The sequence below is a fragment of the Bufo gargarizans genome, chromosome 2 (assembly GCF_014858855.1).
Source record: "Bufo gargarizans isolate SCDJY-AF-19 chromosome 2, ASM1485885v1, whole genome shotgun sequence".
Lineage (NCBI taxonomy): Eukaryota > Metazoa > Chordata > Amphibia > Anura > Bufonidae > Bufo > Bufo gargarizans.
In genome coordinates, this window is record NC_058081.1 from 460,497,365 (window position 1) to 460,512,503 (window position 15,139).

The window sequence follows — 15,139 nt, forward strand, 5'->3', positions numbered from 1 at the left end:
GTAGCCAACTAGGCTACTGAGGAAGGGGTGATCAAATGCCCCAAAACGCGTCTAGCCTATACAGGACCCCGAACCTCTAAAGATTGGAGACTAAAAGATACTGCCGAAAGAGGGTAAATGAGAAAGAAACCTTGACAGTCTACAGCAAAGACCGGACTGCAGGTGTCAAACATTTTCCAACGTGGGAAGTGGACACTACAATCGCTCGGAAATATCTGGTTGCTACATATAAAGAAAGAACCAGCAAAGCGATTTTTTGCAGAGATTTGGTGAGGAAAGTGATACGGTAAGACTATCTTCGAACCACTTTCGAATATTTACCGATAGGATATTCAGTAAAACTGCAGTGTCATTATTCCAGTGGGACGCTGCTGGTTTGAATACATAGCTGGACGCCGCTACACTTTGTCGATGTGGGAGAATTAACCAACGTGCCTTTAATCAGTTTTGCATTGGAATTTGCAGAACATTATGAACATTGTCGGCATTATCTTATTCTGGGAGTAATTCGGAGTAAATCACAGCTATTACATTCCCAGCGATTATTCATTGCCTTATTATTCTTATTGATTATTTATGTGAATATTTATATAGATTTTTTTATGTGAATTATTCATCGATCCAAGTACTTTATAATTGCATTTTACTTGATATATATGCCTTGTGAATTTTAATATTAGCGTATTGTCTAATTTATAGATTGCCATCGATTACAGTTTATGATATGTACTGTTAAATATTTGTAGAGTTTTACAACCTGGGTTATAACCTTTGTGTTGTTTTAAAAAGAAATAAACTTCTGTATGGTTCCAATATCTTGAGAGTGCCCAGTTCATCTATTTTCATATAGAGGTCAGCGACTAAGATGTCCCCCTTATGGCTAATATATCTCCACATACATACTAAATGTACATCATAAACATGATGAAAACCGAACCTTAGATGGCGCCCGCTAACTACAAAACATACCAGATCAGTCATAGCAGGGGCTCAACCAGACTGAAGTTCCATGGGAGTGGTTGTCTCCTGGCAGGAGCTGATAGAGCGCCACGGGGCGATAAGGTTTTAATGGTATTGATTTTATTTTTATTACAGTAATAGCATAGCCTTACTGGTGGGACACAGCTGGGAGCGTGTGTGGGGTCCAGAAGCAGGGGCGGAATGGGAGCTCTGTCTAAATTGACAAAAGGCAGGGCTAATAAGTAGTGCAGAACAAAATACTGCCCCAGCAGAAGCAAATACACAGTGCAGCAAAAAATACTGCAGCATCTAACCCTATCACCCTTCTGAGGACGGCAATACCGTTGAATGCAGAAGGGCACTTTCTTCTGTCAGTCAGGTGCATAAGTACTAGAGGCTCCTAGCATTAATGCTAGGAGTATCAGATCGCTATGTACCCGACCGGCAGCTGCGAGAAGGGCATGGGCGGCCCCCTGGGTATTGGCCAACTACAGTAGCACCCAGACCCAAGTGGCTGTGTCCCCTTTGCTATATCAGTAGACATCCGTATTGGGCACAACATTTATCCAGTCCTCTAGTGTTCTTTTCTATGTCATTTACATGTTTGAACTGACAAAAAAAAAAAAAATTGTGACCAACTTTATTGAAAAATAATCACAAAACCCAAGTAAACAGAGAACACCAAATAAATGTCAAACTGCATTACAATATCTACGACGACTATGACATGGGCTCTGAAGAGTACTACAGGGGGATAATCTATGGGGCCCATGTTTTCTGCACCTTTGTAAAGAACACTGTGACTTTTGGTTTTCATTACTTTTGTGATAATTCTGACAGAATAATAGTTCTCCATTTCTTCATTGCCATGAACAGCTCGGAATGGTGTACAGCAGCAAAGAGGCAATAGAATAAAGTGTGCAAAAGAGGCAACAATTTAGTGAAATGATTAATGAAGTGCCACCAAAATGTCACTATATCCAAGTATAGTAACATACACTTTCACGTTTGGCTACTAAAGGTCCTTTAAAATGTATAGTCATTGCTGCAAAAATGTGATCCCTAAGAGTGATTCTACAGACAAGCCATGTGCATGGGTCCAAACCTTCTAGCAGCACAGAGACAGCGTTTGCCCATCAGAGTCCCCTTAGATCAAATGGTGCCAGCAGGCACTAAAAGTCAATTTGTTCAGAAATCAGATAAAATTTGACAAAGGGAATGTTCCCAAATCCATGGGAAGAATAAGAATACATAAAAATCCGATCTGATACCATGTACAGACTGCATAGCAATGTTCAGTAGCCCCAGTAACAGACCCTCCTAACTCTGCTGCTCTGCAGTGCTATCTGTTAGCGGCTCCTCTCTTCTTGGCGGAGCTTCCGGAGGTAGGTTTCTAGCTTCAGCAATTAATCGTTTCACCCCAACCATCCACTGGCTGACTTCATTGACATGATCAACCATAAGAGATCGATGAATTTCATCAGCAGAATCCCAGTGCTGGCTCTTCAGCTCTAAAATGTAATGAAAACATTAATGGAACCACATCGACCAAGAAGTCCAATGCTAGATGTCATGCTATTTCTGCATTTATTCTGTCTTGCTCATTTCCATGGTTACGACCACCCTGCAATCCATCCATGGTGGCCGTGCTTGCACACTATAGGAAAAAGAGTTGGCCTCTCTAATGGTCGGATCCATGGGAGTAGGCAAAGGCTGGTGCTTTTTCCTACAGTGTGCAAGTACGACCACCAATGCTGGAAATAAGCCGTTTATAATGTAATGTAAAAATGAATTCAGCCAGCAGAGGAAGTAATATGGACAATCACAATACATTAGTAAGTGCCTTATATTCACTTCCTCTACATAAGTGCTATTTGCTGAAGTGACACAACCCCTTTAAAGATAAACAGTCATATTTTATTTTATTTGCTAGTTTATTAGAGCTAGACATGTATACCTGAGTTAGTCTGTCAGTGATTGTCAAAAGATCTGCAATTAACTGATAATAACAGCTTTCATTAATGTCCACTGCTCCCTTAAAAGACAGTTTCTAGGGCTCATCTGTCTTCCTTTTAGTATAAACAGAAGACAGAGGGGCGGTCTTCCACACTGCATGCCTACATTAAGCACCATATATGGTTATAAGCATAGAAAAACCACACACCTGTATGTGGCAATGCTATAGGTCCCTGTGGGGGTCGATGGGGTCAGAGAAAGGGCCCCTTCTGTCTCACCACTTAGATGTCAAGGTCAATGCTGGCCATGGAATCTAAGAGGATTAAAAAGCTGGAATCGGAGTTAAAGGGGTTGTCTCACAACATAATTTTCTACATTTTTGAACTGGATCTAAATACTTTTGTAACTGCATAAAATAAAAAAATTGTATGGCTACCGAGTTATTCAATAAACTCTATATGTACAGCGCTACCTGCTGTTTGTTCTCTTCCTTAGCTCTCTGTAGCATCAGTGAGGTGGAAGCACATGCTTAGTTCCATCTAGAGATGAGCAAATTTCATATTTTGAAATTCGTTCACGCTTTGTTTACTGGTAAAAGGTGAATTGCGTTATGGATTCCGTTACCACGGACCATAACGCAATTCTATGACGGAATGTATAACAGAATGCTCAGTCATAATAAAAGTCTATGGGCTGCAAAACGGATCCGTTCCGTTTCTGTTATGCAGGGGAGTCCTCTAATGCATAACAGAAACGGGACGGATCCGTTTTGCATCCCATGGACTTTTATTACGATGGAATGAATAACGTAATGCCTCTAAAGTCATTCCGTTATGTATTCCATCACAGAATTGTGTTACGGTCCGTGGTAGCGGAATCCATAACGCAATTCACCTTTTACCAGTAAACGAAGCGTGAATGAATTTCATAACCTGAAATTCGCTCATCTCTAGTTCCATCCTTCAACTGCCATCAGCTGTATCTACTGTATTGTTAGAAGCTGTGGCAGGTTTACAGAGTTGTAGCAGAAAGAACATGCCCCTTGAGCTGCCAGCCTGAAATAAATCTACTGGACCAATGAATGGGGAGATCTCTGGATCCATGTGGGGTACAGGGCTGGTTCTAGCTGTGTTAGAAGAGGTTGTCATGTACTATGATGTCCGGTTTCTCTTTTATATTAGTTATGGGGTAACCCCTTTAACTCCGATTCTAGCACTGAAAACGAGGTGCTAGCTGGAGGTGATAGTGCAGGGACAACTCCTGAACCAGAGCATTCACAGTGCGGTAAAATTACGTTGTTTCATGCTATGTGAGAAGATCAAATTGGAAAAGTCTGGCATTTTGGACCACAACTGATTTCCAGAAATATAGGGGGTTATTTATGACTTTTGTCATGTACATCTAGCGAAGATTCTGTCGCACACCATGTTGCGGCAGAATCTGCAACTTCTTCCCTGGTCACGTCAAATTTAAAACAGGGGGCATGGCGCGGGTGGGAAAGGGTTTAGGCGTAGAAAATAGTCTAAATGTAAGACAGCAAGGAATCGGCAGTGGATACGCCAAAGTTATGTAGAGGCCAGCGGCTCTACATAACTTTGGCCATCCACCACCAGCGCAGGGGCTTATTAATTCCAGTGTCTAAAACTCCGGTCTTAATACATGTACCCCATAGTCTCTATAGACAATTAAAGGGAACCTGCCACATTTAACATGGTGTCTAATCTGCAGACACCATGTTATAGAGCAGGAGGAGCTGAGCAGATTGATATATGGTTTTGTGTGTAACATATCTTTTTCATGTAAATCTGCTAATTCGGGCTTATGGATGACAGCTGAAAGGTTTACTGAATCTTTCCCCACAAATCTATATACGAGTCAGCTCCTCCTGCTCTATAACATGCTACATACAGCTCAGTTCAATGTGACAAGTGAGTTTTAAACCCCCTGGCATTGCCCAGACCACACTCTGACAATACTCCGAATCTATATGAATGGCAGTGGGTCTGATTTTCAGTAACACATTTTTGAGCAGCCCTCTATAGGTCACAGCAGAAGAAAACTAAGCCGGCGCTGGAAGACAAGTGATCACATGAAATATATACGCCCTCTGGCTTTATTCCATGCAGGCGTGCCATGGATGAGGAAAGCAAAGGTCTAAAGTCTTTACTCCAGGAACATGGAAGCTTGCAAAGTGTAATCAGTGACCTCAACTTAAGGTAACATTAGAGCCACACGTACCCGCTTACTCTACGCCCTTTTATCTCCCTTTACTATAAAGTAGCCAATAGGGATGAGCGAATCGACTTCGGATGAAACATCGCATAAAACCTCATTCTAATACTGTACAGAGCAGAAACTCCGTACAGTATTAGAAGTATTGGCTCAGATCAAGAATTCATTTGTACTGTAAAAAAACATTTCCCAAACTCAGGTTCGGTTCCAACTGGTAACGCGATAGTATTAGAACGAGGTTTCATCCAAAGTCGATTCGCTCATCCCTAGTGGCACTGTTATGGGGGGGACATCTGTGGGTGGCACTGTTATGGGGAGGGGGGGCATCTGTGGGTGGCACTGTTATGGGGAGGGGGGGCACTGTTATGGGGGGGGACACATCTGTGGGTGGCACTGTTAAGGGAGGGGGGGGACACATCTGTGGGTGGCACTGTTAAGGGGAGGGGGGGAACACATCTGTGGGTGGCACTGTTATGAGGAGGGGGACACATCTGTGGGTGGCACTGTTAAGGGAGGGGGGGGGACACACATCTGTGGGTGGCACTGTTATGGGGAGGGGGACGGACACATCTGTGGGTGGCACTGTTAAGGGAGGGGGGGGACACATCTGTGGGTGGCACTGTTAAGGGAGGGGGGGGACACATCTGTGGGTGGCACTGTTAAGGGAGGGGGGGGGACACATCTGTGGGTGGCACTGTTATGGGGAGGGGGGGGACACATCTGTGGGTGGCACTGTTATGGGGAGGGGGACGGACACATCTGTGGGTGGCACTGTTATGGGGAGGGGGACGGACACATCTGTGGGTGGCACTGTTATGGGGAGGGGGACGGACACATCTGTGGGTGGCACTGTTATGGGGAGGGGGACGGACACATCTGTGGGTGGCACTGTTATGGGGAGGGGGACGGACACATCTGTGGGTGGCACTGTTATGGGGAGGGGGACGGACACATCTGTGGGTGGCACTGTTATGGGGAGGGGGACGGACACATCTGTGGGTGGCACTGTTATGGGGAGGGGGACGGACACATCTGTGGGTGGCACTGTTATGGGGAGGGGGACGGACACATCTGTGGGTGGCACTGTTATGGGGAGGGGGACGGACACATCTGTGGGTGGCACTGTTATGGGGAGGGGGACGACACATCTGTGGGTGGCACTGTTATGGGGAGGGGGACGACACATCTGTGGGTGGCACTGTTATGGGGAGGGGGGACACATCTGTGGGTGGCACTGTTATGGGGAGGGGGACGACACATCTGTGGGTGGCACTGTTATGGGGAGGGGGACGACACATCTGTGGGTGGCACTGTTATGGGGAGGGGGACGACACATCTGTGGGTGGCACTGTTATGGGGAGGGGGACGACACATCTGTGGGTGGCACTGTTATGGGGAGGGGGACGACACATCTGTGGGTGGCACTGTTATGGGGAGGGGGACGACACATCTGTGGGTGGCACTGTTATGGGGAGGGGGACGACACATCTGTGGGTGGCACTGTTATGGGGAGGGGGACGACACATCTGTGGGTGGCACTGTTATGGGGAGGGGGACGACACATCTGTGGGTGGCACTGTTATGGGGAGGGGGACGACACATCTGTGGGTGGCACTGTTATGGGGAGGGGGACGACACATCTGTGGGTGGCACTGTTATGGGGAGGGGGACGACACATCTGTGGGTGGCACTGTTATGGGGAGGGGGACGACACATCTGTGGGTGGCACTGTTATGGGGAGGGGGACGACACATCTGTGGGTGGCACTGTTATGGGGAGGGGGACGACACATCTGTGGGTGGCACTGTTATGGGGAGGGGGACGACACATCTGTGGGTGGCACTGTTATGGGGAGGGGGACGACACATCTGTGGGTGGCACTGTTATGGGGAGGGGGACATCTGTGGATGGCACTATATAGCATCTTATGCTATATGTGTCATCCACAGATCTCCCCCATAGCAGTGTCATCCACAGATCCCCCTTCCCATAACAGTGCCATCCACAGATCCCTCTCCCCATAACAGCCCCGCCGCTCACAGCAGTATTCCTTAACCGGCAGTAACTTTTACTTTAAATCACTGCATCTTTATTACCTTACAATGAAGCTCCAGTAACAGGCAGAGCAGGTGGCGGCGTAACGTGACGCGCCTGTTCCGCCCACTTTATGAATGAAGTAGGCGGAGCATGCGCGTCATGTGAGTAAGTGACGTTACGCCGCTGCCCACTCTGCCTGTTACTGGAGCTTCATTGTAAGGTACTAAAGATGCGGTGATTTAAAGTTTCAAGGACCCGCAGGCACAGCGCCTGACCACCCGCTCCCGCCCGCATAGCAACGAGTCGGCCGATTATTCGATAACGTCGATTAATCGTTGCAGCCCTATAGCCAACCCTTTAATGTACAGCATTGATTGATAGAAAATGTGCTTACCTTTTACCAACAGGCTCATTCTTTTACGTACAGATATGGACAGCTTTCCACTATTCCACATTTCTTCCAACACGGTCAACCGCCGTCCAATGTCAGTAAACACTTGAGTCTGAAAAAGCAAAAGAGAAAGAAAAATCACATATTTTGGGACATATTTTCAGAGACAAATCCTTTCAAACACCCTATAGCCAGTCAATCATCCCGTGTCCTGCTCTGGGCAAACGGACGATTTTGCTGAGGGAAGTCAGCCAGGCATGTAGTATTACATGGCGGCCATTCAAAAGCCATTTTTGTCTTGCAAGGGCTCATGCACACAACAGTTGGCTGTTTAGTGGTGCAAAACACGAATACAGGCCAAGTGCATTCCACAGAACAAAACAGCCGTAATGCAGACATGATTAGGACATGTTCTCAAATTTTGTGGACAGCATGGAGCGGATGCGGACAGGTATGCTGTCTGCATCTTTTGCAGCCCCATCGAAGTGAATGGGTCCGCACTCGACCCGCAAAAAAATGCGGATCGAATTTGTACCAAAAATACATTTGTATGCATCCTTAGTCACATACATTTGTATGAGTCTTTAGTCACATACAATAGGGGAACCTTGAATTGGAATGTATATTTGTATCCATTGATATATAGAGGCTTTGGCTTTATTACATATACTGTATATTATATAACTGCTTTGTTTTCAGTGTATATTTCTCCGTCCTGATAATGGGACTTTCTGCCTTCTATGCTGTGTACCCTGCTGGCACCTAATCTGCCGCTGCAGTGCTGTCTCTCTGTGCAGGCGCTATTCTACAGCCCAGAAAAAAAGCCACTTTGCTGCCATAAAAATGCATGTGGTCGGTCACTGGGGGGTTAATGGATAACATTACAGCTCTCCTCATATTTCTTTTTCAGTAAATACTACCCATGAAATAATTTTGGAGCAACTGTTTTCAGACTTCTGCATTGTGCCATTCCTCTGTTATTCCTCCTGGAAACACATTGACAGTTGGGTTTTCCCGTTCCCCTAGTGTCACTACACACTGTCTCACAGTGGCAATTTTTAAATGCACTGCTGGATACAAAAATCTGTAGTGAGTTCACATAAAAATCAGAACTTAAATATAAAGGGTCAAATCCATAGCAGGCCTCAAAACCACAGCGAAAATATTCACTACCTAGGAGTGAAGTTCAAAAAAAAACATTAATGACACTTGTACATCTATGCAATATATGTCACTATATAAACCTTCATTATGGGAGAGATTTATCAAAGGAAAATTGTCTTAGTTTCCCATAGCAACCAATCAGATTCCACCTTTCACTTTTTAAAGGAGCTCGGAAAAATGAAAGGTGGAATCTGATTGGCTGCTATGGGCAACTAGGCCAGTTTTCCTTCATACCAGTTTTGATACAGGTTTCATGACCACCTATAAAAATGATGCCAAACAGGTCAGAATCTTGGGGTGAAACATCAAAGGCTTTATTCACCTTCAGCGAATCTTTGCAGGCCTCCAGGGTTTGATTCAAGGGAGTCAAAATGTCTTCAACAGGAACCTCGTCTTCTGCTGGACTAGAACGCTGCTTGGAATCATCTATTCCATGAGGCGAGCTCACTGGTCCTACAGGAGGAGGGCCGATTTTACCGACAGGGGGCGGCATCATCGGTGGGCTGGATGAGGAGAGCGTCTGTGCAGGAGGAACTGAAATGAAAAAAAGGAAGACTTACAGAATTCCTATTCTATCCAGAACCCGTCAACCTACCACAAATCAGTAACACCTATATCATTTCTAATTTGGTGTCCAGGCTGAGATCAGTTCAGAAAACTTAAAGGGGAATTCCAGGATTTTACTACTGATAGCCTATCCTGCAGACAGGCCGTCAATGTCTGATTGGATGAGGTTTCGGGGTAACTCTGGCGCTGTACCTCAGGACTGGTTCCTGTAGCACTGCTCCCATTCACTTCAATGTGAACCAGCTCTGTCCACTACACAATGGATGGTGCTGTATAGCTCAGGGGGGCCCTGGCAGATTGGCATGGGTACAGGGTCTCGGGCTCCTGACTATTAGACAGTGAGTAGAATAGGCCATCAATAGGAAAATCCTGGAGGCCCCTTTAAATCCCAAGAAAGATGGAGGAAGGCGACAGCCCCAATCAGGGCTGAGACGGACTTGTCATTCTATTTTCGCCAATGACACCGACACGCAGCACGCCGTAACTCAGTTAGCTCGCCCTCATACTATCCTCCTATTTTTCAACGTATCCGGATGCCCATACGGCATCTAGGTGCGCACGTTTTCTTTTTGGACCCATTTATTTGATGAAACGGACAAGAATGGTGCATGCTGCAAGTTTCTCAGAACAGACCAATGGCGTGGAAATAGCACCATTTACTTTAATGTGTGCCATGCGGGTGCAGTATGGATGGCACACACGAATCAGGCCTAAACTAGCAATTCCGTAGAGGGCGGCTCCTGCAGAGAAGGATTATGGATTTCCCCAGCCATCTGTTCTAGCACTTTCATTCCTAACAGCATCAATGCCTCCTACATTTAGGTCTCATGCACACGGCCACATGGTCTGCAAATCCTGGATCCGCAAAATACAGATGCCGTCCAACTGCGTCTTTTTTTTAAGGGCCCATTGACTTTGGTGAATAGGACAAGTTCTTTCTTTTGTGGAACAGACACAGAAGTCGTCCATGTGCTCTCCGCATCCGTACATCTGTTCCACAAAACATAGAACATGTCCTATTCTGGTCCACAAAATGAAGTCAATGAGGGACATTTATTAAGCTCTTCATGCCACTAGTGTGGCGCCAAAAAAACTCGCTGATTATGGAAAGTACAGAGAAAAAGGGGTCGTATCTTAGCTGGAAAGGGCGTGATTTTGTGCCGTCCACCACATCTACTAAAAGTTTCGCCAGAATGTGGTGGACGTTATAGCTGAAGTCTGCACAACCGCCTCTTAATAAATTGGGCGCATCTCACGCCAGTGCCTGGTGATCAAGAGTGGCAGATAGATGCGCCATTCTTGCTGTATCTCCCCCAATGAGTCCACAAAAAAATGCAGATGGCACACAAGATGGTATCCGAATTTAGCGGCTATGCATGTGTTCCGTAACAAAATCTGCCCCTATTGATTTCAATGGGAAATCCGCACGGTTGTTCACACACTTAGATTTTTTTCTGCCGGAGATTTTAAACTCATGCCACAGAAAAAAAAGAATAGACATGTCAATATTTGCTGTGGAACCCATGGCGGATGGCCACACGCGGATTAACCCTATTGATTCAACGCAGGCGTTACCACATAAAAATGGTTTAAGTCCCAGACGGTTATAAAATGGCCACTGTCCCATACGGTGTCATCGCTGTACGGTGACTCATTCTGTATTGACAAAGCTTAGCTGCAGGATGAAGACTTCTGAGTCAGGACGTGGCTGCCCCATCACCTCCTACCTGCCGGACTGCCTTGTAATGGAGCAGGAACCCTCTTGTTCAGAGGTGCACGTTTACCACCTCCTGCCGTCTGCAAGCCATAGGAGAACTGGGGAGGGTCATTCCAGCCCCTCTCTTGGTTGCCTGGTAAAAAAAATGGAAAAGGGGTAAAGTGAATTCAATTTGTGCCAAGACTACAGAGTCCAACTTTATTACTGCAAATGTTCCTGGTGTATAGTGTATAGGGTTCCTGGTGTATAGGGTTCCTGGTGTATATGTTCCCTGGTGTATATGTTCCCTGGTGTATAGGGTTACTGGTGTATAGGGTATATGTTCCCTGGTGTATAGGGTTACTGGTGTATAGGGTATATGTTCCTGGTGTATAGGGTTCCTGGTGTATAGTGTTCCTGGTGTATAGTGTATAGTGTTCCTGGTGTATAGTGTATAGTGTTCCTGGTGTATAGTGTATAGTGTTCCTGGTGTATAGGGTTCCTGGTGTATAGTGTATAGGGTTCCTGGTGTATAGTGTATAGTGTTCCTAGTGTATAGGGTTCCTGGTGTATAGTGTATAGTGTTCCTAGTGTATAGGGTTCCTGGTGTATAGTGTATAGGGTTCCTGGTGTATAGTGTATAGGGTTCCTGGTGTATAGTGTATAGGGTTCCTGGTGTATAGTGTATAGGGTTCCTGGTGTATAGTGTATAGGGTTCCTGGTGTATAGTGTATAGGGTTCCTGGTGTATAGTGTATAGGGTTCCTAGTGTATAGGGTTCCTGGTATATAGTGTATAGGGTTCCTGGTATATAGTGTATAGGGTTCCTGGTATATAGTGTATAGGGTTCCTGGTATATAGTGTATAGGGTTCCTGGTGTATAGTGTATAGTGTTCCTAGTGTATAGGGTTCCTGGTGTATAGGGTTCCTGGTGTATAGTGTATAGGGTTCCTAGTGTATAGGGTTCCTGGTATATAGTGTATAGGGTTCCTGGTATATAGTGTATAGGGTTCCTGGTATATAGTGTATAGGGTTCCTGGTATATAGTGTATAGGGTTCCTGGTATATAGTGTATAGGATAGGGTTCCTGGTATATAGTGTATAGGGTTCCTGGTATATAGTGTATAGGGTTCCTGGTATATAGTGTATAGGGTTCCTGGTATATAGTGTATAGGGTTCCTGGTATATAGTGTATAGGGTTCCTGGTATATAGTGTATAGGGTTCCTGGTATATAGTGTATAGGGTTCCTGGTATATAGTGTATAGGGTTCCTGGTATATAGTGTATAGGGTTCCTGGTATATGGTGTATAGGGTTCCTGGTATATGGTGTATAGGGCTCCTGGTATATGGTGTATAGGGCTCCTGGTGTATAGGGCTCCTGGTGTATAGGGCTCCTGGTGTATAGGGCTCCTGGTGTATAGGGCTCCTGGTGTATAGGGCTCCTGGTGTATAGGGCTCCTGGTGTATAGGGCTCCTGGTGTATAGGGCTCCTGGTGTATAGGGCTCCTGGTGTATAGGGCTCCTGGTGTATAGGGCTCCTGGTGTATAGGGCTCCTGGTGTCTGCTGCGTGCACATCACAAGGGACACATGACCGACCGCGCACCCTCACAGGAGGTCAGGACTGTTTCCACAATTCCTTGCGGTCTACAGTAGGAGGTTGTTGCACCCACAGGGAAAGTTAGGGGGGCCGCCAGCTACACACACTGTGACAGTGGGGGCTGCTGATCCACCCCCTGCCAATGAGGGGGCGGGCAACATGGACAGACTGGAAAAGTGGGGCCCACTGACAAAGTCAGGGGTCTGCTGCCTGGCCACCACTTCATCACACCATTCACTTGGCATCTCCATCAGGTCCACAATGACCGTGTTCATGCCCCACCACCAATCCAACTCATGGTCACCAAACCATTGTCATGGCTGAAAACCCCCTTTTTTCAATGTACTGACTATCAGGCAATTGCTCATAAGGTAATTCCATAGTGTCTTTAAAGGTGGAATTTCACTCATAAATTCTACAAAGTATGATGCCCATCATTAAACAGTCACAACTTTACCAGCCTGCTCGTCACATTCGCCCTCTTGTCAATGGTAACTTTGCCCAGAAGAAAGATGGTGACAGTAATAACTAGTCGGCTCGCTGGGGACAATCCCCCGTCACACAGCACAGCCCCCACACCCCAGCTCAGCTGATCTTACCCGGCTTCACATACAGCTCAGCCATCGCTCCCCTCCTGCTCCGCCAGACAGGATCCAGGAAACCCCACGCTGTCACAGCTGCTTCGTGGCTGCCTTTTTTTTTTTTCGTTTTTTTTTCCTTCAAAGCTTTATTTGTTCGCATCATCAGAACAGGACAGCAAGTTCTTCACAGTGCTGCCAGCTTATGGATGCCAGTGCAGGTAGCTAGCTTGCAGACTACAGGCCAAATAAAATGGCAGGTGCCGACATTGTGCCAGGTAACTCTAGCAGAGCACCACAGGGACGGCCAGAGGTTTTCCGTTACTATGGAGATCTGCAGGCGATGTGTGCCCCCCAGGAGCCCCCCAGCAGGTGGTGACGCAGAACTAGACGGGCAAAAGCGCTACAAAAACACCGAGCAATTCTGGTGTACTTTTTTGAAGACTTTTATTTTTCCCAAAAATTCTCCAAATTATCAATGGTGTGTGTAAAGCGGTGTTTTTTTCCCCAGTTTTTGTAATGTTTAACTTTTTTGGGGCAGCCAGTATTAGCCGAGTTTTTTAGGCAAAATAATAGTAGTAATACTAATAGTGTCTGCGCCTGTATTTAAGTGTAAGGTCTCATGCACACGACCGTAGCAGGTCCGTGTTCACATTACGGCCCGCAAACAGCAGGTCTGCAATATACACCGGCCGTGTGCACACCGTAACACTTGACTGGGTCCACAATCCGGAAGGTGCGGTGCGTGGGCACACTACGGAGTGCTTCCATGGGTTTTCTGTCTGTGCCTCCGCAAACTGCATGCACTACTTTTTTTGCAGTGCGGACCGTAGGATGCAGATCACGGATGCAATTTGTGATCCGCAGTACGGCATGGCTGGAACACGGTAGTGTGCATGAGGCCGTAGACTTCATTATTTTTTAGTCACATTTACTACTGGAAATTCACCTGTTTTGGAGGTATTTGTGCCTTATTCGACTATTTAGATTTTTTAGATTATTTTTATTTATTTTTTTACTTTAGCGCCTATTATGTAGGTGCTTCTTATTTTGTGATTAATTTCGTTTAAAAAACAGTCTAACTTCTACTCCACTCTAGGGATCGACAGATTATCGGTTTTACCGATATCGGCCGATATACCGATAACGTATGGGGAACACGGATCACGCTGCTCTCAGCGCGCTCCGTGTTCCCTCAGCAGCACAGGGGAGAAGGAAGCAGTCTCTCCCTCCCCCCTGTGCCGCTGGAGGGGCTGTGGCCCTGCGCCACCAATGTTTTAATACTGGGGGGGGGGGGGGGGGTACTGCGCCACTAATGTTTTAATACTGGGGTTTGGGGGGGTAACCGATTGGAGTCCCAGGATTACACTGCTGAGGAGGTGGGGACCCTGTGGTCACTGCCACCAATGATTAATACTGGGGGGCTTGGGTGGGGGGGCGCACTGCGCCACCAATGTTTGAATACTGGGGTTTGAGGGGGACTGCGCCGCCAATGTTTTAATACTGGGGTTTGGGGGGGACTGCACCACCAATGAAGATAACTCTCTCATTAATTCATATACAGGAGGCGGGAGCTGGCTGCAGAATCACATAGCCGGCTCCCAACCTTTATGAGCGGTAGCTGCGATCCGCGGCAGTTAACACATCAGGTGCGGCACCTGAAGGGTTAACTCCCGCAGATTGCAGCTACTTGTCATAGAGGTCGGGAGCCGGCTATGTGATTCTGCAGCCAGCTCCCGCCTCCTGTATATGAATTAATGAGAGAGTTATCTTCATTGGTGGCGCAGTGCGCCCCACAAACCCCAGTATTAAAACATTGGTGGCGCAGTGCGCCCCCCCACCCAAGCCCCCCAGTATTAATCATTGGTGGCAGTGACCACAGGGTCCCCTCCTCCTCAGTGGCAGTTCCAATCGGAGCCCCAGCAGTGTAATCTGGAGCTCCAATCGGTTACCATGGCAG

The 15,139-nt window shown here is 46.6% G+C and overlaps 1 protein-coding gene across 1 annotated transcript; it reads right to left on the reverse strand.

Annotated features, from left to right (window-relative positions):
* Positions 1-1,583: 1,583 nt before the first annotated feature.
* On the reverse strand, positions 1,584-13,311 carry SRA1 (steroid receptor RNA activator 1). The gene is made up of 5 exons (XM_044277824.1): positions 13,201-13,311; positions 11,035-11,157; positions 9,063-9,274; positions 7,580-7,688; positions 1,584-2,471 (listed from the first exon to the last, which is right to left on the reverse strand). The coding sequence occupies exons 1-5, from the start codon at positions 13,223-13,225 to the stop codon at positions 2,281-2,283; spliced, it is 660 nt and encodes a 219-aa protein (XP_044133759.1). The 5' UTR covers positions 13,226-13,311; the 3' UTR covers positions 1,584-2,280.
* Positions 13,312-15,139: the final 1,828 nt, after the last annotated feature.